We start from the raw sequence: 23963 nt of genomic DNA, 5'->3' as shown, positions 1-23963 counted from the left end.
CCTGCAGCGGTGGGCTGCACGTACCTTCAGCAACAAGACGCTGGTGCTGGATGAGACCACCACATCCACGGGCAGTGCAGGCATGCGACTGGTGCTGCGGCGGGGCGTGCTGCGGGACGGCGAGGGATACACCTTCACGCTCACGGTGCTGGGCCACTCTGGCGAGGAGGAGGGCTGCGCCTCCATCCGCCTGTCCCCCAACCGCCCGCCGCTGGGGGGATCTTGCCGCCTCTTCCCATTGGGCGCTGTGCACGCCCTCACCACCAAGGTGCACTTCGAATGCACGGGTGAGTGCAGGCCTGCGTGGGGGGAGCAGCGGGATCCGCCGACTCTGTGACGTCACGGAGCCCTCCCGTGATGCCGTGGGGACCGTCCCTCAGGCTGGCATGACGCGGAGGATGCTGGCGCCCCGCTGGTATACGCCCTGCTGCTGCGGCGCTGTCGCCAGGGCCACTGCGAGGAGTTCTATGTCTACAAGGGCAGCCTCTCCAGCTACGGAGCCGTGCTGCCCCCGGGTTTCAGGCCACACTTCGAGGTGGGCCTGGCTGTGGTGGTGCAGGACCAGCTGGGAGCCGCCGTGGTTGCCCTCAACAGGTGAGCCAGGCTGTGGGAGGGCGCCCCTGAGACTGCGACCTGCTCACCACCCCCCTCTGCTTGTAGGTCTCTGGCCATCACCCTCCCAGAGCCCAATGGCAGCGCAACGGGGCTCACGGTCTGGCTGCACGGGCTCACCGCCAGTGTGCTCCCGGGGCTGCTGCGGCAGGCCGACCCCCAGCACGTCATCGAGTACTCACTGGCCCTGGTCACTGTGCTGAACGAGGTGAGTGCAGGCTGGGAGGGGACCTCACATCTGCTACATGCGTGCTGGGGACCAAGACCTGTACCCCTGCCTGGAGCTTTGTGGAGGGCTCATCCCAGGCCCCAGAGACAAATCCCAGTGACCCTGAAGCAGCACCCTGACCCTCCGCTCCCAGCAGCCACACCCACCGGGTCCTCTCCGGTGTCTGCTTTCCACAATGCAGCCCCCACCCAGGAGGGCCCCTGTGCTTACCCTGTTTTGCCCATGAAGAAACAGCTCAGTGTTGCGGGTCAGTGCCCACGTGACGCAGTATCTAGCACGTAACTGCACCCCGGGAATCGTGGGCACCTGCTGGCCTCCTGCCGGCCTCCTGCCCTGCTGACAGTTTGCTGTGCCCCCTGCCTGCCCCAGTACGAGCAGGCCCTGGACGTGGCGGCAGAGCCCAAGCACGAGCGGCAGCACCGAGCCCAGATACGCAAGAACATCACGGAGACCCTGGTGTCCCTGCGGGTCCACACTGTGGATGACATCCAGCAGATCGCTGCTGCGCTGGCGCAGTGCATGGTAGGATGGCCCCACATGCTCACCCCACCCCGCATGCCTGCCAGGGCACTGGGTTCAGCCCCCCAGGGCAGACGGGCAGCTTGGCCGAGGAGCTGAGCCTCCAGCCTGGGCTCCTTCTTGCCGTGGCGTTCCTTGGTCTCTGACCTGTCTCAGTAGCCTCAGCTCTTTTGCTGTCCTGTGTGAACGCAGGTTGCCTCTCGGGGGACCCAGGGTGTAAAGAGGGGCTGAGATGTGGGGAGGGACCGAGAAGATGCTGCTCTGTGCCCTCCACTCTCCCCTCCCCTAGCCCCTCCCCTCCCCTCCTCCCTCCCCTCCCCTCCTCCCTCCCCTCCCCCCTCTCCTCCCCTTCTCCCCTCCCCTCCTCCCCTTCTCCCTTCCCCTTCTCCCCTTCTCCCCTCCCCCCGCCCCTCCCCTCCCCTCCCCTAGCCCCTCCCCTCCCCTAGCCCCTCCCCCCTCCCCTCCTCCCCCCCTCCCCTCCCCTCCTCCCCTCCCCTCCTTCTCCCCTCCCCTCCTTCTCCCCTCCCCTCCTTCTCCCCTCCTTCTCCCCTCCCCAGCCCCTCCCCCCTCCTCCTCCCCTCCCCAGCCCCTCCCCCCTCCTCCTCCCCTCCCCAGCCCCTCCCCCCTCCTCCTCCCCTCCCCAGCCCCTCCCCCCTACTTCTCCCCTCCCCAGCCCCTCCCCCCTCCTCCCTTCCCCCTTCTCCCCTCCCTAGCCCCTCCCCCTCCTCCTCCCCTCCTCCTCCCGCTCCCTCTCCTCCCCTCCTCCTCCCGCTCCTTCCCTCCTCCTCCCGCTCCTTCCCTCCTCCTCCCGCTCCTTCCCTCCTCCTCCTGCCTCCTCCCCTCCCCTCCCCTCCTCCCCTCCCCTCCTCCCCTCCTCTCTTCCCCTCCTCCCCTCCCCTCCTTCTCCCCTCCCCAACCCCTCCCCCCTCCTCCCCTCCCCAACCCCTCCCCCCTCCTCCCCTCCCCAGCCCCTCCCCACCACTTCTCCCCTCCCCAGCCCCTACCCCCTCCTCCCTTCCCCCTTCTCCCCTCCCTAGGCCCTCCCCCTCCTCCTCCCCTCCTCTTCCCTCTCCTCTCCTCCTCCTCCCGTTCCTTCCCTCCTCCTCCCGCCGCCTCCCTCTTCTCCCCTCCTCCTCCCGCCTCCTCCCCCTCCTCCCCCTCTTCCCACCTCCTCCCCCCTCCTCCCCTCTTCCACCTCCTCCCCCTTCTCACCTCTTCCTCCCACCTCCTCCCCCCTTCTCCCACCTCCTCCCCTTTCCACCTCCTCCCCTTTCCACCTCCTCCCCTTTCCACCTCCTCCCCTTTCCACCTCCTCCCACCTCCTCTCCTCTTCATCTCCCTTCCTCCCCTCCTCCTCCCCTTCCTCCCCCCTCCCCCTCCCCTTCCTCCCCCCTCCCCCCCTTCCTCACCCTCCCCTCTTCCTCCTCCCCTCCCCTCTTCCTCCCCTTCCTCCTCCCTCCTCCCCTCTCCTCCCCCTCCTCCCCCCTCCTCCCCCCTCCTCCCCCCTCCTCCCCCCTCCTCCCCCTCCTCCCCCCTCCTCCCCTCGCCTCCCGTCTCCTCCCCCCTCCTCCCCCCTCCTCCCCCTTCCTCCCCCTTCCTCCCACCTCCTCCCTCCTCCTCCCCCTCCTCCCTCCCCTCCTCCTCCCTCCCCTCCTCCTCCCTCCCCTCCTCCCCTCTCCCCTCCTCCCTCCCCTCCTCCTCCTCTCCCCTCCTCCCTCCCCTCCTCCTCCTCTCCCTCCTCCCTCCACTCCTCCTCCTCTCCCTCTTCCCTCCTCCCTCCTCCTCCCCTCCTCCCCTCCTCCCCTCCTCCCCTCCTCCCCTCCTCCCCCTTCCTGTCCCCCTTTCCCTCGTCCTCTTCTCCTCCTCCTCCTCCTCTACTCCTCAACCTCCTCACCTGTCTCCCATCACCCTCCCATCCATCCACTCCCCTCCTTCCTCTCCCCTCCCCCACCCCCTCCCGTCTCCCCTCCCCCACCCCCTCCCCTGTCTCCCCTCCCCCTCTCCTCTCCCCGTCCCTTTTCTCCCCTCCCCTTTCTTCTCTCTCCTCCCCTCCCCCATCCCCATTCCCTCTTCCTGTTCCCCTCTCCTCTCTCGGTCCCCCTTCTCTTCTCTCCTCCTGTTCTCCCTCCCCTTCTCTCTTCCCTCCCCTTCTCCCCTTCTGTCTTCCCTCCCCTTCTCCCCTTTTGTCTTCCCTCCTCTTCTCCCTTCCTCTCCTCCTTCCTCTTCTTCTCCCTCCTCCTCCTCTTCCTTCTCCCATCCCCCCTCCTCCTCTTCCTCCTCCCATCCCCCTCCTCCCCTCCCCCCTCCCCCCTCCCCTCCTTCCATCCCCCCTCCCCTCCCCTCCTTCCATCCCCCCTCCCCTCCCCTCCTTCCATCCCCCCTCCCCTCCCCTCCTTCCATCCCCCCTCCTCCCATCCCCTCTCCCTGTCCCCGTCTCCTCTTTCAATCCCCCTGCCCATCTCTGTCCCCTTCCCCCTCCCTGTCCCCCTCCCCTCTCCCCCTCCCCCTCTCCCCTCCCCCTCCCCCCTCCCGCACCCTTCCTCTTCCCCTCCACCTCCCTCCCCCCTGCCCTCCTCTCACTTCCCCTTCTCTCCCCTCCCCTCTCCCGTTCTCTCCCCTCTCCCCTCCCCTTCTCCCCCCTTCCCTTCTCTCCCCTCCCCTTCTCTCCCCTCCCCCTCTTCCCTCCCCCCCTTCTCCTCCCCCTTCCCCTTCTCTCTCTTCCTCTCCTCCCCTCCTCCCTCCTCCCATCCCCTTCCTCTCCTCCCCCTCCCATCCCCCTCCTCTCCTCTCCTCCCCTCCTCATCCCCCTTCTCTCTTCCCCTCCTCATCCCACTCCTCTCTTCCCCTCCTCATCCCCCTCCTCATCCCCCTCCTCTCCTCCCCTCCTCATCCCCCTCCTCTCCTCCCCTCCTCATCCCCCTCCTCTCCTCCCCTCCTCATCCCTCCTCCTCTCGTCCCCTCCTGCCATCCCCACTCCCCTTTTCCTCCTCTCATTCCCATTCTTCTCTTCTCCTTTTATCCCTTCTCCTCTTCTTTCCTCCTCTTCCTCCCTTCTCCCCCTTCTCTCTCCTGCAACCTTCCCTCTCCCCCCTCCCCGTGCCCCCTCCCCCTTCCCCCTGCTGTCCAACCTCCTCTCCCCCTCCCCCCTCCCCTCCCCTCCTCCCCCCTCCCCTTCTCCCCCCTCCCCTCCTCCCCCTCTTCCTTCCCCTCTCCCCCTCCCTTTCTCTTCCTTCCCCTCTCCCTTCCCTTCTCCCCTTCCCTTCCTCTTCCTTTTCCTCTCCCGTTTCCTCTCCTGTTTCCCTCCTCTTCCCTCCTCTCTTCTCTCCTCTTCCCCTTCTCTCCCCTCCCCTCTTCTCTCCCCCTTCTCTGCCCTCCCCTCTCCTCTCCCCCTTCTCTCCCCTCCCCCTTCTCACTTCTCTCCCCCGTTCTCCCCTCCCCTCTCCATTCCTCCCTTCTCTCCCCTTTCCTTTCCTCCCTTTTCTCCCCTTTCCTCTCCCCCCTTCTCTCCCCTCTCCTCTTCCCCCTTCTCTCCCCCTCCTCTCTCCCTTTCTCTCCCTTCTCCTCTCCCCCTTTCTCTCCCTTCTCCTCTCCCCCTTTCTCTCCCTTCTCCTCACCCCCTCCCCTTCTGTCCCCCTCCTCCTCCCCCTTCTCTCCCGCTTCTCTTCTTTCTCCCCCCTCCCGCTTCTCTCCCTTCTCTCCCCTCTCCCCTTTCTCTTCCTTCTCTCCCCCTCTCCCCCCTCCCCCTTCTCTCCCCCTCTCCTCCCTCCCTTCTCTCCCCCTCTCCCCCTCCCCTTTCTCTCCCCCCTCCCCCCTCCCCTTCTCTCCCCCTCCCCCCTCCCCTTCTCTCCCCCTTCCCTTCTCTCCCCCCTCCCCTCCCCCTTTTCTCCCCCCTCCCCCTCCCCCTTCTCTCCCCCCTCCCCCTTCTCTCCCCCCTCCCCCCTCCCCCTTCTCTCCCCATCTCCCCCCTCCCCCTTCTCTCCCCCTCTCCTCCCCACCCCTTCTCTCCCTCTCCCCCTCCCCCTTCTCTCCCCCTTTCCCCTCCCCCTTCTCTCCCCCTTTCCCCTCCCCCTTCTCTCCCCCTTTCCCCTCTCCCTTCTCTCCCCCTTTCCCCTCCCCCTTCTCTCCCTCTTTCCCCTCCCCCTTCTCTCTCGTGAAGAGGTGCCTTGTGTGGCCAGTGGGCTGCATCATGTGGTCCCCAGGTGGAGGCCCAGGGTCATGCAGAGCCACAGAAAATGCTTAGTGGGGAGGCTGTGGGGGTCCAGTCAAGTGGGCTCTCCAGCTGCAGGGCCGGGGTTGGGAGCCAGGTGAGGACACCCGTGTAGAGAGGAGGGCGTGTGCAAGGAGTGGGGCCAGGAGCGGGGCTGGACACTGCTGGCTCCACACAGGGGCCCAGCAGGGAGCTCGTATGCCGCTCATGCCTGAAGCAGACGCTGCACAAGCTGGAGGCCATGATGCGCATCCTGCAGGCAGAGACCAACACGGGCACTGTGACGCCCACCGCCATCGGAGACAGCATCCTCAACATCACAGGTGCCGCTGCCTGTGCCCCATGCCGCCCGTCCACCCCATACCGCCCTTTCCTCTGTCTCCCTCCTCCCCCCAACCACCTCGCCTTTGCCCCATCCCATCTTCGTCCCCCTCCCCTTCCCCCAATTCCCATCCTCATCCCCCTCCCCCAATTCCCATTCTTCTCCCCATCCCCCTTCCCTATTCCCATCCCTTTTCTCCATCTCTCTCCCCTTCTCCATTCCCCCCCATCCTCCCCATCCTTTTGTCCATTCCCCTCATCTCCCTTATTCCCCTCATCCCCCTGCCCCTCCCTTCCCCCTTCTCCTCTTCCTCTCTCCTTTCTCCTTTCTCTACCCTTTTCCTTCCTTTTTCCTCCCTCTCCCCATCATCCCTCTCATCTTCGTCCTCATCCCCATCCCCCATTCTCCAGCTTCCCCCTTCCTCCTGCTTGCACCTCCCTCTCTGTCCCCTCAGGTTCCCCCTTTCTCCCAGCCCCCACCTTCCGGCTCCCACTTTTTGCCCGCCCCCACCCTCCCTCTGCCTCCCTCTCCCTGCACTGACCTCGCGCCTGTCTGCAGGCGACCTCATCCACCTGGCCAGCTCGGACGTGTGGGCACCACAGCCCTCAGAGCTGGGAGCCGAGTCACCATCGCGGATGGTGGCGTCCCAGGCCTACAACCTGACCTCTGCCCTCATGCGCATCCTCATGCGCTCCCGCGTGCTCAACGAGGAGCCCCTGACGCTGGCGGGCGAGGAGATCGTGGCCCAAGGCAAGCGCTCAGACCCGCGGAGCCTGCTGTGTTATGGCGGCACCCCAGGGCCTGGCTGCCACTTCTCCATCCCCGAGGCCTTCAGCGGGGCCCTGGCCAACCTCAGTGACGTGGTGCAGGTCATCTTTCTGGTGGACTCCAATCCCTTTCCCTTTGGCTATATCAGCAACTACACCGTCTCCACCAAGGTGGCCTCGATGGCATTCCAGACACAGGCCGGCGCCCAGATCCCCATTGAGCGGCTGGCCTCAGAGCGCGCCATCACCGTGAAGGTGCCCAACAACTCGGACTGGGCTGCCCGGGGCCACCGCAGCTCCGCCAACTCCGTTGTGGTCCAGCCCCAGGCCTCCGTCGGTGCTGTGGTCACCCTGGACAGCAGCAACCCTGCGGCCGGGCTGCACCTGCAGCTCAACTATACGCTGCTGGACGGTGCGTGCAGTGGGCGGGGCACACATGGCCCCCTGGCCTTGTTCTTGTGGGGAAGGCGTTTCTCATAGGGCTTCCATGGGTGTCTCTGGTGAAATTTGCTTTCTGTTTCATGGGCTGCTGGGGCCTGGCCGGAGAGGAGCTGGGGGCCACGGAGAAGCAGGTGCCAGCTCTGGCGCAGAGGCTCGTATGGCCTTTCAGGCCTGTGGCGGAGGGTGGACTCAGGAGGGCCATCGTGGGTGTCCCCCGGGTGGTTGAGCTTCCCAGCAGGCGTGTGACCTGCGCGTGCTGCCCCCAGGCCGCTACCTGTCTGAGGAACCCGAGCCCTTCCTGGCAGTCTACCTGCACTCGGAGCCCCGGCCCAATGAGCACAACTGCTCGGCCAGCAGGAGGATCCGCCCAGAGTCACTCCAGGGTGCCGACCACCGGCCCTACACCTTCTTCATTTCCCCAGGGTGAGCTCTGCGGGCAGTCCTGGCAGGGCAGGGCAGGGCATCATGGGTCAGCATTGCCCGGGTTACTGGCCCTATGGGGACAGCAGGCAGCGAGGGGATTGGACCAGGTGTGGGCTCTGGGACCCTGACATCCAACCTGGCGGAGCCTGGGCTCACGTCCACTGCCCCTTCCCTGCCCAGGACCAGAGACCCAGCGGGGAGTTACCATCTGAACCTCTCCAGCCACTTCCGCTGGTCGGCGCTGGAGGTGTCCGTGGGCCTGTACACGTCCCTGTGCCAGTACTTCAGCGAGGAGGACATGGTGTGGAGGACAGAGGGGCTGCTGCCCCTGGAGGAGACCTCGCCCCGCCAGGCCGTCTGCCTCACCCGCCACCTCACCGCCTTCGGCGCCAGCCTCTTCGTGCCCCCAAGCCATGTCCGCTTTGTCTTTCCTGTGAGTGACCCTGTGCTCCTGGGAGCCTCTGCAGAGTTGAGAGGGCCTGGGTGGGCTCAGCTCTATCCTGAGAAGGCACAGCTTGCACGTGACCTCCTGGGCCTGGTGGCTGTGTTCTCACAGGAGCCGACAGCAGATGTAAACTACATCGTCATGCTGACATGCGCTGTATGCCTGGTGACCTACATGGTCATGGCCGCCATCCTGCACAAGCTGGACCAGCTGGATGCCAGCCGGGGCCGCGCCATCCCCTTCTGTGGGCAGCGGGGCCGTTTCAAGTACGAGATCCTCGTCAAGACAGGCTGGGGCCGGGGCTCAGGTGAGGGGCGCAGCGGGGTGGCAGGGCCTCCCCTGCTCTCACTGGCTGTGCGGGTTGCACCCTCTGGGAGTGAGTCTCATTGCAGGTGTCAGAACAAGGCAGTTTTTGCAGTGCTGTGTGAAGGGCTCATGTGTTAATCCTGGGAATGACCTCGTGGGCACTCACTGTCCGTGAGGACTAGGATGGCTCCTAGCTGGAAGTAGGTGCCAGTCAGTCAGGGTGGGCAGCCCACGTTTTGCACAGTAGCGTGGCCCCACAAGTGACGTGAGCATCGCTACCACTGTGGGAGACTGTCGTGATCCTAACTGCATAGCTCGTCTCTCAGACGGAGGCGTCAGCACCCTCCCCGTGGCTGTTTCTTCAATAACTCCATTTTCCTTTCATTGGAATTGCCCTTCCGGCGTTCCCTTTTTGTTTTTTTCTTTTTTTGGAGACGGAGCATCACTCTGTTGCCCAGGCTGGAGTGCAGTGGCGTGATCTTGGCTCACAGCAACCTCCACCTCCCGGGTTTATGCGATTCCCCTTAAGCAATTCTCCTGAGTAGCTGGGTGTACAGGTGTGCGCCACCACACCCAGTTAATTTTTCACCATGTCGGCCGGGCGAACTCCTGACCTCAGGTGATCTGCCTGTGTCGGCCTGCCAAAGTGCTGGGATGACAGATGTGAGCCACCACACCTGGCTGTGTTCGCATTTTTTATCTCTGTGCTGTGCTTTCATTTTCATTGGCCAGTTCTTTCTTTTGATTACCTACTTTTAAAAACTGTCGGCCAGGCACGGTGGCTCACACCTGTAATCTGAGCACTTTGGGAGGCCAAGGCAGGCAAATCACGAGGTCAGGAGATCGAGACCATCCTGGCTAACACAGTGAAACCCTGTCTCTACTAAAAAATACAAAAAAATTAGATGGGCGTGGTGGCAGGTGCCTGTAGTCCTAGCTCCTTGGGAGACTGAGGCAGGAGAATGGCGTGAACCCGGGAGGCGGAGCTTGCAGTGAGCTGAGATTGCGCCACTGCCCTCCAGCCTGGGCGACAGAGAGACTCCATCTCAAAAAAAAAAAAGAAAAAAAAACTCACCTGGGTCTGTCACTGGGAGAGAAGGAGGTGACAGAGCTTCACGCTTTGCAGTCTGCATGAACTGAGGGATGGGTGTGTGGTGCGGGTCACCGGTTGTGGTGTGACTGAGGCGTGGACGGGTGTGCAGTGTGGGTCACTGGTTGTGGTGTGGACTGAGGCGTGTGCAGCCATGTTTGCATGTCACAAGTTACAGTTCTTTCCGTGTAACTTAATCATGTCCTTGCGGCCCTGCTGTTTATTGGACAAATTGCAGTAACCGCAGCTCTCCTCGTGTATGGCAGAGCCGTGCAAAGCCAGGACTGCCCGTGTGGCTCCTTGAGTGCAGGGAGGCCAAAGCTGAGATGACTTGCCTGGGATGCCAGACGTGTTGGGCAGTAGACCAAGCCTCCCACCCCTCCCTCTTGCCCCCCAGGTACCACGGCCCACGTGGGCATCATGCTGTATGGGGTGGACAGCCGGAGCGGCCACCGGCACCTGGACGGCGACAGAGCCTTCCACCGCAACAGCCTAGACATCTTCCGGATCGCCACCCCGCACAGCCTGGGTAGTGTGTGGAAGATCCGAGTGTGGCATGACAACAAAGGTCTGTGCAGACCCTGCCAAGCTCTGCCCCTCTGCCCCCTCATCGGGGCGCCCTGCGAGCCTGACCTCCCTCCCGTGTCTCTGCAGGGCTCAGCCCTGCCTGGTTCCTGCAGCACATCATCGTCAGAGACCTGCAGACGGCACGCAGCGCCTTCTTCCTGGTCAATGACTGGCTTTCGGTGGAGACGGAGGCCAACGGGGGCCTGGTGGAGAAGGAGGTGCTGGCCGCGAGTAAGGCCTCGTTCCACGTTCCCACTCTGTGGGAGGTTGGGAAGGGTGGTCCTGCCCCGTGGCCTCCTGCAGTGCGGCCCTTCCTGCCTTCTAGGCGACGCAGCCCTGTTGCGCTTCCGGCGCCTGCTGGTGGCTGAGCTGCAGCGCGGCTTCTTTGACAAGCACATCTGGCTCTCCATATGGGACCGGCCACCTCGTAGCCGTTTCACTCGCATCCAGAGGGCCACCTGCTGCGTACTCCTCATCTGCCTCTTCCTGGGCGCCAACGCCGTGTGGTACGGGGCTGTTGGAGACTCTGCCTACAGGTGGGTGCCGTAGGGGTCGGGACAGCCTCTTCCTGCCCAGCGCTTCCTGCCCCTCAGCCTCACCTGCGTGGCCTCCTCTCCTCCACACAGCACGGGGCGTGTGTCCAGGCTGAGCCCGCTGAGCGTCGACACAGTCGCTGTTGGCCTGGTGTCCAGCGTGGTTGTCTATCCCATCTACCTGGCCATCCTCTTCCTCTTCCGGATGTCCCGGAGCAAGGTGGGCTGGGGCTGGGGACCTGGGAGTACTGGGAATGGAGCCTGGGCCTCGGCACCATGCCCAGGGCTGCCACTCTCCAGTACTGCAGCCAGAGGGAAAGGCGCCCACCAAAGGCTTGCTCTCGGGAAGGGTCAACACACTTGAGCAGCCTTAGCTAGACTGAGCAGGGAGAAAGAGAGGAGACTCAGATGCCAGAATCGTGAAAGAACGAGGGCACTTCACTGCCAACCCTGCAGACATGAACAGAACCTAAGCAGACGCCACGGACGGCTGCACAGCAGCACGCCAGCTAACTCAGAAGAAGCAAGCACGCGGCTGTGCACATTTCCGAAATGCCCTCCAGAAGAAAATCTCAGTACATCTGTAGCAAGTGAAGAGGCCGAGTTAGTCCCTTAGAAACCTCCCAGTGGCCGGGTCGGGTGTGGTGGCTCACGCCTGTAATCCCAACACTTCAGGAGGCCGAGGTGGGCGGATCTGAGTCCAGGAGTTTGAGACCAGCCTGGGCAACATAGCAAGACCCCATCTATGTAAAACATTAAAAAGGGCCAGGCATGGTGGCTCACGCCTGTAATCCCAGCACTTTGGGAGGCCGAGGCAGGCAGATCACTTGAGGTCAGGAGTTTGAGACCATCCTGGCCAACACAATGAAACCCCATCTCTACTACGAATACAAAAAATTAGCCGGGCGTGGTGGTGGGCACCTGTAGTCCCAGCTACTCGAGAGGCTGAGGCAGGAGAATGGCGTGAACCCGGGAGGCGGAGCTTGCAGTGAGCTGAGATCGCACCGCTGCACTCCAGCCTGGGCAACAGAGCGAGACTCCGTCTCCAAAAAAAAAAAAAAAAAAAAAAACTCCCACAAAGAAAAGCCCAGGCTCACAGCCTTCACCATAGAATTTCCCTAAGCAGTTAAGGAAGAATTAACACCAGTCCTTCACACACGCTTTCCAAGAGTACAGCAGGTGGGAGCTCTTCCCATTCATACGGAAACGGTAGCCTGCACCCCTTAGGAATACGCACGTGGGGTCCTCAAGAGGTTACATGCAAACCAACCCCAGCAGCACACAGAGAAGGCGCATATGCCGCAACCAGGAGGGGTTGCGCCCAAGTCCATGGCAGGAACCAGAGGCCACATGTGGCTGCTCATATTTAAGTTAATTAAAATGAAATGATGGCTGGGCGTGGTGGCTCATGCCTGTAATCCCAGCACTTTGGGAGGCCGAGGCGGGCAGATCACTTGAGGTCAGGAGTTCCAAGACCAGCCTGGCCAACACAGTGAAACCCCATCTCTACTAAACATAAAAAAAATTTGCTGGGCATCGTGGCAGGCGCCTGTAATCCCAGCTACTCAGGAGGCTAAGGCAGAACAATCGCCTGAACGCGGGAGGTGGAGGTTGCAGTGAGCTGAGATTGAGCCAGTGCACTCCAGCCTGGGTGACAGAGCAAGACTCCATCTAAAAAAAAAAAATAATGAAATTTAAAACTCTGTTTCTTAGTTGCACCAGTCTCCTGTCAAGTGCTCAGTGGCACACGTCGCGAGGGGCTGCCATCACGGACAGTGCAGATGTCCGATATATCCAGCATCTAGAACATTCTGTCGGATGGCAGTGGGCTCTGTCCTGTCTGCTGAGGAGGTGGCTTCTCATCCGTGTCCTGAGCAGGTCTGAGCTGCTGCCCGCTGACCACTGTCCTCGTCCTGCAGGTGGCTGGGAGCCCAAGCCCCACACCCGCCGGGCAGCAGGTGCTGGACATCGACAGCTGCCTGGACTCGTCCGTGCTGGACAGCTCCTTCCTCACGTTCTCAGGCCTCCATGCTGAGGTGAGGGCTCTACTGGGGGTCCTGGGCTGGGCTGGGGTTCCTGCTGCCTTGGGGCAGCTTGGACTCAAGACACTGCACCTCTTAGCAGGCCTTTGCCGGACAGATGAAGAGTGACTTATTTCTGGATGATTCTAAGAGGTGGGTTCCCTAGAGAAACCTCGAGCGCTGGTGCAGGTCACTGTGTCTGGAGTGCCGGGGGTGCGCGGGCTGTGTGTACTTGCTGGGTGTCTGTGGCTCCATGTGGTCACACCACCTGGGAGCATGTTTGCTCGGAAGCCCAGCGTGTCCATGCGTGACTGGACGGGGGTGGGGTACGTGTGTGACACATCCCCTGGTACCTTGCTGACCCGCGCCACCTGCAGCCTGGTGTGCTGGCCCTCCAGCGAGGGAACGCTCAGTTGGCCGGACCTGCTCAGTGACCCGTCCATTGTGGGTAGCAATCTGCGGCAGCTGGCACGGGGCCAGGCGGGCCATGGGCTGGGCCCAGAGGAGGACGGCTTCTCCCTGGCCAGCCCCTACTCGCCTGCCAAATCCTTCTCAGCATCAGGTGAGCTGGGGTGAGAGGAGGGGGCTCTGAAGCTCACCCGTGCAGCTGGGCCCACCCTATGCCTCCTGTACCTCTAGATGAAGACCTGATCCAGCAGGTCCTTGCCGAAGGGGTCAGCAGCCCGGCACCTACCCAAGACACCCACATGGAAACGGACCTGCTCAACAGCCTGTGAGTGTCCGGCTCTTGGGGGAGGGGGGATGCCGGAGGAGGGGCCGGGACTCGGGCCAGGCAGCCGTGGTCCCCGCCTGGGGTGGGGTGGGGTGGGGTGCCAGGGCAGGGCTGTGGCTGCACCACTTCACTTCTCTGAGCCTCCGTCGTCTGTGGAAAGAGCCTCATGGGGTCCCCAGGGCCCCAGAACCTTCCCTCTAGGGAGGGAGCAGGCTCGTGGGGCTTTGTAGGAGCAGAAAGGCTCCCGTGTGAGGCTGGCCGGGGCCACGTTTTTATCTTGGTCTCAGAGCAGTGAGAAATTATGGGCGGGTTTTTAAATACCCCATTTTTGGCCGGGCGCAGTGGCTCACGCCTGTAATCCCAGCACTTTGGGAGGCTGAGACAGGCAGATTACGAGGTCAGGAGATCGAGACCATCCTGGCTAACACAGTGAAACCCCGTCTCTACTAAAAATACAAAAAAATTAGCCGGGTGTGGTGGCGGGCACCTGTAGTCCCAGCTACTCGGGAGGCTGAGGCAGGGGAGTTGTTTGAACCCGGGAAGCGGAGGTTACAGTGAGCTGAGATTGCGCCACTGCACTCTAGCCTGGGCGACAGAGCAAGACTCCGTCTCAAAAAAAAAAAAAGAAGAAGAAAAATACTCCATTTTTTTCTTTTTGAGACCATTTTTGATTATATGTATTTTAAAGAATTTATTGGCTGGGTGCGGTGGCTCACGCCTGTAATCCCAGCACTTGGGGAGGCAGAGGTGGGCAGATCACCTGAGGTCAGCAGTTCGAGACCAGCCTGGCCAACATGGCGTAAACCCTGTCCCTACTAAAAATAACAAAAAATTAGCCAGGCATGGTGGCAGGCGCCTGTAGTCCCAGTTACTCGGGAGACTGAGGCAGGAGAATCGATTGAACCTGGGAGGTGAAGGTTGTAGTGAGCCAAGATCGCACCACTGCACTCCAGCCTGGGTGACAGAGTGTGACTGTGTCTCAAAAAAAAAGGCCGGGCGCGGTGGCTCACACCTGTAACTCCAGCACTTTGAGAAGCTGAGGCGGGCAGATCACCTGAGGTTGGGAGTTCAAGACCAGCCTGACCAACATGGGGAAACCCTATCTTTACTAAAAACGCAAAATTAGCCGGGCACAGTGGCTCACGCCTGTCATCCCAGCACTTTGGGAGGCCAAGGTGGGCCTCAGGGATCACCTGAGGTCAGGAGTTCGAGACCAGCCTGGCCAACATGGCGAATCCCCATCTCTACTAAGAATACAAAATATTAGCCGAGCGTGGTGGCGCGCGCCTATAATCCCAGCTACTTGGGAGGCTGAGGCAGGAGAATGGATTGAACACGGGAGGTGGAGGTTGCAGTGAGCTGAGATTGCGCCACTGCACTCCAGCCTGGGCAACAAGAGCGAAACTCCCGTCTCAAAAAAAAAATTCCTCAATTTCTTGGTTGTTTTGTAACTTATCAACAAAGGGTCATACAGAGGTTACCTTGTATGTAGTCACATACATGGCAGCTGGCGGCGGAGCACGCCCACGGCGTGTTCCCATGTGTGTGAGCCCGGACTCTGCCATGCCCTCGTATGCTCAGGTGTGCTGAGGTGCACACGGCCCTGCCGTTGCACTGCAGCTGCCTGCAGGATTCAGTGCAGTGGCATGCGGTTCAGGTGCGGTGCCCCGGAGCCATAGGCCACACCACAGGGCCTGCATGCACAGGGGCTGCGGTGTCTGGGTTTGGGTTTGGGTAACTACACCCTGTGACATTTGCACAGTGACAGAATTACCTAATGACCTATTTCTCAGAACATATCCCTGGCACTAAGTGGTGCATGACTGCTGCTTTTCCATCCACATCTAGTTTGATTTCTGTGTTCTCATTGTGCTTCTCATTGTTAAGCAACCAGGAACTAACGAGGTATGAACTGCCCCTGGACTCAAACAAAAAGGAAAACTTCCTGATTTATAAAAGGCAGATAACCATGACATGAGGGCATCTTTATGAATAAATTGCCAGTCGGTTTTAAAAATACAGAGTATGGGGAAACCCGGGGGTGGTCACTACACGCTGACCAGCCCCAGGTATCTCCGGCCCAAAGCTCTGTGAAATCCAGATTCAGTGCTTCCGCGGGGATTTCTGGCGGCAGCTCAGACTCCGCAGCCACACAGAGCGTGTGGCCCTCACCCTCCCAGCTTCCTCAACCCTTGGCCGTCCCTTGCTCAGACAGTGCTTTGGGCTGACCAGGTCAGAGGCTTGGGTTTGTCCTGGACCCCTCTGCATCCTTCCTCACTCCAGCCTCCAGCACATCCCGTGGCTCCTTTCTCAACGCAGAGCATGGCCTTCCCTGCGCCTGCGCCTGCACCTTCCGTCCTGGCGGTGCCTCTGCCCTGGCATTCCCTGCCACTCCATGCCTCCCTATCGGCTATTCTCCGTCTCTGCCAGCAAGAGCCCACTCCCTGAGTCAGACCCTGAGTCATTTGTGTTGCTATAAAGGAATAGTTGAGGCTGGGTTATTTTTTATTTTTATTTATTTTTTTGAGACGGAGTCTCACTCTGTTGCCCAGACTGGAGTGCAGTGGCATGATCTCGGCTCACTGCAAACTCTGCCTCCCAGGTTCAGGCAGTTCTCTGCCTCAGCCTCCCAAGTAGCTAAGATTACAGGCGCCTGCCACCACAGCCGGTTAATTTTTTGTGTGTGTTTTTAGTAGAGATGAGGTTTCACCATCTTAGCCAGGCTGGTCTTGAACTCCTGACCTCGTGATCAGTCTTGAACTCCTGACCTTGTGATCCACCCGCCTCGGCCTCCCAAAATGCTGGGATTACAGGCGTGAGCCACCACGCCTCACCAAGTTGAGGCTAGGTCATTTTTTAATTTTTTGTAAAGGCAGGGTCTCACTGTCTCCAACTCCTGAGCTCAAGTGATCCTCCTGCTTCAGCCTCCTGAAGCGCTGGGATTACAGGCTTGAGCCACCGTGCCCAGCCAAGAGTGTCTTTTATCCTCCGAGAGACAGCAAAACAGGAAGCATTCAATGCAGTGTGACCTTGGGTCAGGCCGTTCTTTAGGTGATGGGCTGATGAGGGCGCAGGTACAGGAGAGCGTCCCGGTGTGTCGCAGTTGGTCTCGTCCTCCCCCTCAATGCGTCTTCACTGCCTCTATACCTCTTCTCTAGCAGCTCTGGGACTGGGCACATCAGCATGGTGCCCTGATGCAGTGGTAAAGCCTCGGTGTTCACTGGCTCCTGGAGACACAAGCAGATCTCTGGCCTCAGGGAGCCGTACACACTGTTGGGATTTGAAAGGCGTTTATATGTTTCTTTGTCCAAAAGTTAATTTTAGGCCATAAAACTGCATGGGACAGACACACTGGCGTCTCTAGATTGTGGAATGCTTGTTGGATGGTTGAGACCCAATCATAGTTTGCAGGGTTGAGCGGGGCTCGTTGCACCCTGAGAGACTGTGCACCGCTGTAGGGGCGGCTGGTCAGGCTGTGGGCGATGGGTTTATCAGCAGAAAGCGAGCGGGAGAGGGACGCAGGCGGACACTGACTTTGGCGCCTGGAGTGGCTCTTGGTTCCCTGGCTCCCAGCACCACTCCCACTCTCGTTTGGGGTAGGGTCTTCCGGCTCTTTGTGGGGGGGACCCTATGACCCGAGAGGCTCAAGAAACTGCCCGCCCAGATTAACATGGGCTTGGCTGCCACTGCCTCCTGGAGGCCGGGATGAATTCACAGCCTACCATATCCCTCAGGTCCAGCACTCCTGGGGAGAAGACAGAGACGCTGGCGCTGCAGAGGCTGGGGGAGCTGGGGCCCCCCAGCCCGGGCCTGACCTGGGAACAGCCCCAGGCGGCGAGGCTGTCCAGGACAGGTGCGCTTGTGTAGCCCCGCGATGCCCCTAGCCCCTCCCTGTGAGCTGCCTCTCACAGGTCTGTCTCTGCTTCCCCAGGACTGGTGGAGGGTCTGCGAAAGCGCCTGCTGCCGGCCTGGTGTGCCTCCCTGGCCCACGGGCTCAGCCTGCTCCTGGTGGCTGTGGCTGTGGCTGTCTCAGGGTGGGTGGGTGCCAGCTTCCCCCCGGGCGTGAGTGTTGCGTGGCTCCTGTCCAGCAGCGCCAGCTTCCTGGCCTCATTCCTCGGCTGGGAGCCGCTGAAGGTGAGGAGGCTGCCAGGGGTAGGCTACAGGCCTCCATCATGGGGGACCCCTCTGAAGCCACCCCCTCCCCAGGTCTTGCTGGAAGCCCTGTACTTCTCACTGGTGGCCAAGCGGCTGCACCCTGATGAAGATGACACCCTTGTGGAGAGCCCGGCTGTGACGCCCGTGAGCGCACGTGTGCCCCGTGTACGGCCCCCCCACGGCTTTGCACTCTTCCTGGCCAAGGAAGAAGCCCGCAAGGTCAAGAGGCTACATGGCATGCTGCGGGTGAGCCCGGGTGCGGCTTGTGCCCCTGCCACCTCCGTCTCCTGACTCCCACCTCCCACCCATGCACACAGGACACTCCCGTCCCCCTTTCCTCACCTCAGAAGGCCCTTAGGGGTTCAATGCTCTGCAGCCTTTGCCTGGTCTCCCTCCTACCCCACGCCCCCCACCTGCTGCCCCAGTCCCTGCCAGGGCCCAGCTCCAATGCCCACTCCTGCCTGGCCCTGAAGGCCCCTAAGCGCCACTGCAGTGGCCTGTGTGTCTGCCCCCAGGTGGGGTTCCAGGCAGGGTGTGTGCTGCCGTTACCCTGGCCAGGTAGAGTCTTGGGGTGCCCCCTGCCAGCTCACCTTCCTGCAGCCACACCTGCCGTAGCCATGGCCCCAGCCGTTGCCAAAGCCCTGCTGTCACTGTGGGCTGGGGCCAAGCTGACCACAGGGCCCCCCGTCCACCAGAGCCTCCTGGTGTACATGCTTTTTCTGCTGGTGACCCTGCTGGCCAGCTATGGGGATGCCTCATGCCATGGGCACGCCTACCGTCTGCAGAGCGCCATCAAGCAGGAACTGCACAGCCGGGCTTTCCTAGCCATCACGCGGTACGGGCATCCGGTGCACTGGTCTGTCTTCTGGGCTTTAGTTTTGCCTTTAGTCCAGCCAGACCCTAGGGGACGTGGAAATGTGTAGATGCCTTTGTGGCTGCCAGAACTGGAGGTCGGTGCTGCTGGCATCAGTGGGCAGAGGCGAGGGACACAGCTCCGCGTCTTGTAGTGCACAGGATGGGCCCATGACAGACAACTGTCTGCCCCAGAACATCCCCAGGATAAGGTTGAGAAGCCCAGGTCTAGCCGTGGCCAGCAGGACACCCATGTTCCCTGGGTGTCTGGTGGCCACTCACTCCAGGCGGGTATGGGGCAGTAGGGGCTGGAGTGCGTGACTGTGTCTGATGCTGCGGCAGGTCTGAGGAGCTCTGGCCATGGATGGCCCACGTGCTGCTGCCCTACGTCCACGGGAATCAGTCCAGCCCAGAGCTGGGGCCCCCACGGCTGCGGCAGGTGCGGCTGCAGGAAGGTGAGCTGGCAGGGCGTGCCCCAAGACTTTCCTCTTGTTCAGAGAGCAGCCTTTAGCGGAGCTCTGGCACCAGCCCTGCTCCCTAGCTGTGTGACCTTTGTCCTCTTAACACCGCAGTTTCCTTCTCTGTATATGAGAGATGGTAATGTTGTGTAATTGACGGCTCCTGGGAGGGTTCCCTGGGGTGGCGCTGAACCAGAGCTCAGGCAAGCTGGCCAGCAGGAACCACCCCTGTTGGGTTTTGATGACGCCCTGGCCCCGGCCTGGGGCTCTGTGTGTTTCAGCACTCTGCCCAGACCCTCCCGGCCCCAGGGTCCATACGTGCTCCGCCGCGGGAGGCTTCAGCACCAGCGATTACGACGTTGGCTGGGAGAGTCCTCACAATGGCTCGGGGACATGGGCCTATTCTGCGCCGGATCTGCTGGGGTGAGCAGAGCGAGGGCCCCAGGCGTCTGTGCCAAGGACAAGGGAGTAGTTCTCCAGGAGTGTCCCGGCCTCCTGACCAGCCTGGCTCCGGGGTGCCGGAAGGGCTGGGGTGCGGCACCAACGCCACCCCCCTCCGGCAGGGCATGGTCCTGGGGCTCCTGTGCCGTGTATGACAGCGGGGGCTACGTGCAGGAGCTGGGCCTGAGCCTGGAGGAGAGCCGCGACCGGCTGCGCTTCCTGCAGCTGCACAACTGGCTGGACAACAGGTGGGAGATCCCTCCCCTGTCCTCTCCGGGGTGGCTGCAATCACCAGCCGAGAGCCCACCCTCACTCCTCCGGCCCTCGCTGGCCTAGGCGGCCTCCACAGCCCCTCAGCCACGCCTGCACTGCGCGGTCCCCGCAGCTCCCGCCCTGCCACCCGCTCCTACTGACCCGCACCCTCTGCGCAGGAGCCGTGCTGTGTTCGTGGAGCTCACGCGCTACAGCCCGGCCGTGGGGCTGCACGCCGCCGTCACGCTGCGCCTAGAGTTCCCCGCGGCCGGCCGCGCCCTGGCCGCCCTCAGCGTCCGCCCCTTTGCGCTGCGCCGCCTCAGCGCGGGCCTCTCGCTGCCTCTGCTCACCTCGGTACGCCCGCCCCCGGCCAGGCCCCGCTCCTCCCACCGGCAGCGTCCCGCCCTTCGCAGGGCCCCGCCCCTCGCAGCGTCCCGCCCCTCGCAGGGCCCCGCCCCTCGCAGGGCCCCGCCCCTCACGGCGTCCCACCTCTCGCAGGGCCCCGCCCCTCACGGCGTCCCACCCCTCGCAGGGCCCCGCCCCTCACGGCGTCCCACCCCTCGCAGGGCCCCGCCCTCGCAGCGTCCCACCTCTCTCAGGGCTCCGCCCTCAGCGTCCCACCCCCTGCAGGCCCCGCCCTCGCAGCGTCCCACCCCTCGCAGGGCCCCGCCCCTCACGGCGTCCCACCCCTCGCAGGGCCCCGCCCTCGCAGCGTCCCACCCCCTGCAGGCCCCGCCTTCGCAGCTCCCCGCCCGCCCTCCTGACCCCGCCCCCCACAGGTGTGCCTGTTGCTGTTCGCGCTGCACTTCGCCGTGGCCGAGGCCCGTACTTGGCACAGGGAAGGGCGCTGGCGCGTGCTGCGGCCCGGAGCCTGGGCGCGGTGGCTGCTGGTGGCGCTGACGGCGGCCACGGCACTGGTACGCCTCGCCCAGCTGGGTGCCGCCGACCGCCAGTGGACCCGCTTCGTGCGCGGCCGCCCGCGCCGCTTCACTAGCTTCGACCAGGTGGCGCAGCTGAACTCCGCAGCCCGTGGCCTGGCGGCCTCGCTGCTCTTCTTGCTTTTGGTCAAGGTGAGGGCTGGGCCTGTGGGCGCGGGGCTGTGCGCAGACCCCAGGGCTGCAAGCAGACAGACTTCTCGTCCACAGGCTGCTCAGCAGCTACGCTTCGTGCGCCAGTGGTCCGTCTTTGGCAAGACATTATGCCGAGCTCTGCCAGAGCTCCTGGGGGTCACCTTGGGTCTGGTGGTGCTCGGGGTAGCCTACGCCCAGCTGGCCGTCCTGGTAGGTGACTGCGCGGCCGGGGAGGGCGTCTTAGCTCCGCTCAGCTCCAGCTGCACGCCTTCACTGGTGTCGCCTTCCCCACAGCTCGTGTCCTCCTGTGTGGACTCCCTCTGGAGCGTGGCCCAGGCCCTGTTGGTGCTTTGCCCTGGGACCGGGTTCTGTACCCTGTGTCCTGCCGAGTCCTGGCACCTGTCACCCCTGCTGTGTGTGGGACTCTGGGCGCTGCGACTGTGGGGCGCCCTACGGCTGGGGGCTGTTATTCTCCGCTGGCGCTACCACGCCTTGCGTGGAGAGCTGTACCGGCCGGCCTGGGAGCCCCAGGACTACGAGATGGTGGAGTTGTTCCTGCGCAGGTTGCGCCTCTGGATGGGCCTCAGCAAGGTCAAGGAGGTGGGTACGGCCCAGTGGGGGGGAGAGGGACACGCCCTGGGCTCTGCCCAGGGTGCAGCCGGACTGACTGAGCCCCTGTGCCGCCCCCAGTTCCGCCACAAAGTCCGATTTGAAGGGATGGAGCCGCTGCCCTCTCGCTCCTCCAGGGGCTCCAAGGTATCCCCGGATGTGCCCCCACCCAGCGCTGGCTCTGATGCCTCGCACCCCTCCACCTCCTCCAGCCAGCTGGATGGGCTGAGCGTGAGCCTGGGCCGGCTGGGGACAAGGAGTGAGCCCGAGCCCTCCCGCCTCCAAGCCGTGTTCGAGGCCCTGCTCACCCAGTTTGACCGACTCAACCAGGCCACAGAGGACGTCTACCAGCTGGAGCAGCAGCTGCACAGTCTGCAAGGCCGCAGGAGCAGCCGGGTCCCTGCCGGACCTTCCCGTGGCCCATCCCCGGGCCTGCGGCAATCACTGCCCAGCCGCCTTGCCCGGGCCAGTCGGGGTGTGGACCTGGCCACTGGCCCCAGCAGGACACCCCTGCGGGCCAAGAACAAGGTCCACCCCAGCAGCACTTAGGCCCCCTCCCTGGTGGGGGTGGGCTGTGGAGTCAGAGTGGACACCGCTCAGTATTACCTTCTGCCACTGTCAAGGCCTCGGGCCCGGCAGAATGGCTGCACGCAGGTTCCCCAGAGAGCAGGCAGGGGCGTCTGTCTGTCTGTGGGCTTCAGCACTTTAAAGAGGCTGTGTGGCCAACCAGGACCCAGGGTCCCCTCCCCGGCTCCCTTGGGGAGGACACAGCAGTATTGGACGGTTTCCAGCCTCTGAGATGCTAATTTATTTCCCCGAGTCCTCAGGTACAGCGGGCTGTGCCCGGCCCCACCCCCTGGGCAGATGTCCCCCATTGCTAAGGCTGCTGGCTTCAGGGAGGGTTAGCCTGCACCGCCGCCACCCTGCCCCTAAGTTATTACCTCTCCCGTTCCTACCGTACTCCCCGCACCATCTCACTGTGTGTCTTGTGTCAGTAATTTATATGGTGTTAAAATGTATATATTTTTGTATGTCACTATTTTCACCAGGGCTGAGGGGCCTGCGCCCAGAGCTGGCCTCCCCAAACACCCGCTGCGCTTGGTAGGTGTGGCGGGGTTACGGCAGCCCGGCTGCTGCTTGGATGCGAGCATGGCCTTGGGCCGGTGCTGGGGGCACAGCTGTCTGCCAGGCACTCTCATCACCCCAGAGGCCTTGTCATCCTCCCTTGCCCCAGGCCAGGAAGCAAGAAAGCAGCGCCCAGGCCTGCTGGCATCAGGTCTGGGCGAGGAGCAGGACTAGGCATGTCAGAGGACTCCAGGGTAGTTAGAGGAAAAGTCCTCCTGGGGGCTGGCTCCCAGGATGGAGGAAGGTGAGCGTGTGTGTGTGTGTGTGTGTGTGTGTGAGTGTGTGCTGTGTGGCCCAGGCAGCCTCAAGGCCCTCGGAGCTGGCTGCGCCTGCTTCTGTGTACCACTTCTGTGGGCATGGCCGCTGCTAGAGCCTCAACAACTCCCCCCCCCAACCCCCGCACCAAGCAGACAAAGTCAATAAAAGAGCTGTCTGACTGCAATCTGTGCCTCTGTGTCTGTGCACTGGGGCCAGGACTTTATTTCACTGACATGCAATACTGTCCAAGGCCAGCGCAGCAGGGGGAGCCCCGGCCTCACACGAACTCGGTGAAGTCCTCCACGGAGGAGACGAGGCGCTTCCGCTGGCCCATCTCGTAGCCAGGTGTGGGCTCGGCTGGAGTCTGTGCAGGGGCTTTGGTATGGGACGGGGGGTGCACCAGAGGCAGGCTGGGGTTGGAGTAGGCGGCTTCCTCACAGATCTGAAGGCAGAGGCGGCTTGGGCAGCAAGTCTGGGAGGTGTGGCAACCACTCTGTCCACTCACCCGCCCCACAGCCTGGGCAGCCAGCACACCCCGCTGAGGGAGCCCCATCTTCCTACCCGCTGGCGGAGCCTCTTGATGTGGCGGAGCCGGGCAATCCACTTGGAGGGGTAGATGTCGGTGGGGTTGGAGCGGCTATGGTGCACCTGTGAGGCCATCTGGGGACATAGGCAGGGGTGAGCTCACTATCAGGTGGCACCTGGGCCTGTCCCACCAGCTCACGCCTGGACCCACCCCCACTCACATTTGCGTGCAGGGCCATCTGGCGGGCCACGAAGGGCAGGTTGCGGTCAGACACGATCTTGGCCACGCTGGTGTCCACAAGGCCCTCCATGTCTGGGGAGACTTGGTGGTCACGCCAGGCCCAGGGCCCTTGGCGCCACACTGCCGGGTCCCACCCGGCCCTACCTTTCCTGCACTGCAGGGCCCCACCCGGCCCTACCTTTCCTGCACTGCAGGGACACCAGGTTGCACTCATAGTCCAGCGGGGTGACGATCACGTGGACAAAGTTGAACTGGCCCTGCCCGGACAAGAGAAGGGGGGTCATCCCCACACACAGCATGTGCTGAAGGCTGCTCTCGGCCACCGCCTGGTTGCACTGCTAGACGCCTGTCGGCTCCACGGGCAGCATCTGCCCCTGGACTTGCCCTCCGGCAGCGGGGCTGTGTTTGTCTGGCCTCCCCCAAGCCAAGCCCCCTCCACATCTGGGCCCAGCACCCACATATGCTGCAGCCACACCCGGGGCACCTCTAATTGCTAGGGCACCTCCACTCACTGGGGCCCCCAGGGTGTCTGCAGCCACGTCCGAATCTGCCCAGCCATGAAGTGTGCCGTGCACCCCATCTCGGCACCACCACACCCTCCTCAGCCTCCCAAGTGCCCCCCAACTGGTCGTCTTGGCATCTGGCAGAGCCCACTTCCCCTATGCTCCTGCCCCTCCTGGGCTCTGACTAGCAGCCCCAGGGTTTTGGTTCAGTGGCTGCCTCAGCATCCTGGGGCCCTTGGAGTGAGGCCTCCAGCCCACC

The 23963-nt window shown here is 62.8% G+C and overlaps 2 protein-coding genes across 26 annotated transcripts in view; one reads left to right on the top strand and one right to left on the bottom strand.

Annotated features, from left to right (window-relative positions):
* The window catches only part of PKD1 (polycystin 1, transient receptor potential channel interacting), a 50954-nt gene extending 28335 nt beyond the window's left edge, over positions 1-22619 (top strand). For 3 of the 7 annotated variants that reach the window (XM_063654890.1, XM_063654892.1, XM_063654893.1), the window contains 28 exons: positions 8-287; positions 381-594; positions 661-820; positions 1211-1363; positions 5746-5890; positions 6448-7068; positions 7364-7520; positions 7701-7953; positions 8077-8272; positions 9759-9929; positions 10016-10159; positions 10254-10464; positions 10555-10681; positions 12381-12497; positions 12583-12635; positions 12860-13044; positions 13122-13215; positions 16950-17068; positions 17147-17349; positions 17422-17616; positions 18066-18205; positions 18565-18677; positions 18962-19103; positions 19244-19369; positions 19553-19727; positions 20153-20443; positions 20519-20653; positions 20738-22619. In XM_063654890.1, coding sequence (XP_063510960.1) covers positions 8-287; positions 381-594; positions 661-820; positions 1211-1363; positions 5746-5890; positions 6448-7068; positions 7364-7520; positions 7701-7953; positions 8077-8272; positions 9759-9929; positions 10016-10159; positions 10254-10464; positions 10555-10681; positions 12381-12497; positions 12583-12635; positions 12860-13044; positions 13122-13215; positions 16950-17068; positions 17147-17349; positions 17422-17616; positions 18066-18205; positions 18565-18677; positions 18962-19103; positions 19244-19369; positions 19553-19727; positions 20153-20443; positions 20519-20653; positions 20738-21601 — 5784 coding nt within the window. In that variant the 3' untranslated portion in view covers positions 21602-22619. Of the gene's footprint in view, positions 1-7; positions 288-380; positions 595-660; positions 821-1210; positions 1364-5745; positions 5891-6447; positions 7069-7363; positions 7521-7700; positions 7954-8076; positions 8273-9758; positions 9930-10015; positions 10160-10253; positions 10465-10554; positions 10682-12380; positions 12498-12582; positions 12636-12859; positions 13045-13121; positions 13216-16949; positions 17069-17146; positions 17350-17421; positions 17617-18065; positions 18206-18564; positions 18678-18961; positions 19104-19243; positions 19370-19552; positions 19964-20060; positions 20444-20518; positions 20654-20737 lie in introns of those variants that run through there. The other 4 variants (XM_054454766.2, XM_054454765.2, XM_063654891.1 and 1 more) reach the window with 4 other exon arrangements.
* Positions 22611-23963, bottom strand: part of TSC2 (TSC complex subunit 2) — a 41821-nt gene continuing 40468 nt past the window's right edge. For all 19 annotated transcript variants that reach the window (XM_054454771.2, XM_054454773.2, XM_054454778.2 and 16 more), the window contains 4 exons: positions 23380-23458; positions 23182-23273; positions 22997-23095; positions 22611-22877 (listed from right to left, as the gene is read on the bottom strand). In XM_054454771.2, the coding sequence (XP_054310746.2) occupies positions 22713-22877; positions 22997-23095; positions 23182-23273; positions 23380-23458 (435 nt within the window). In that variant the 3' untranslated portion in view covers positions 22611-22712. The remainder of the gene's footprint in view (positions 22878-22996; positions 23096-23181; positions 23274-23379; positions 23459-23963) is intronic.

This window comes from Pongo pygmaeus, chromosome 18 (genome assembly GCF_028885625.2).
Source record: "Pongo pygmaeus isolate AG05252 chromosome 18, NHGRI_mPonPyg2-v2.0_pri, whole genome shotgun sequence".
Classification (NCBI taxonomy): domain Eukaryota; kingdom Metazoa; phylum Chordata; class Mammalia; order Primates; family Hominidae; genus Pongo; species Pongo pygmaeus.
Note: the sequence above shows the minus strand (reverse complement) of the source record. Positions and strands in the feature narration are given on the sequence as shown.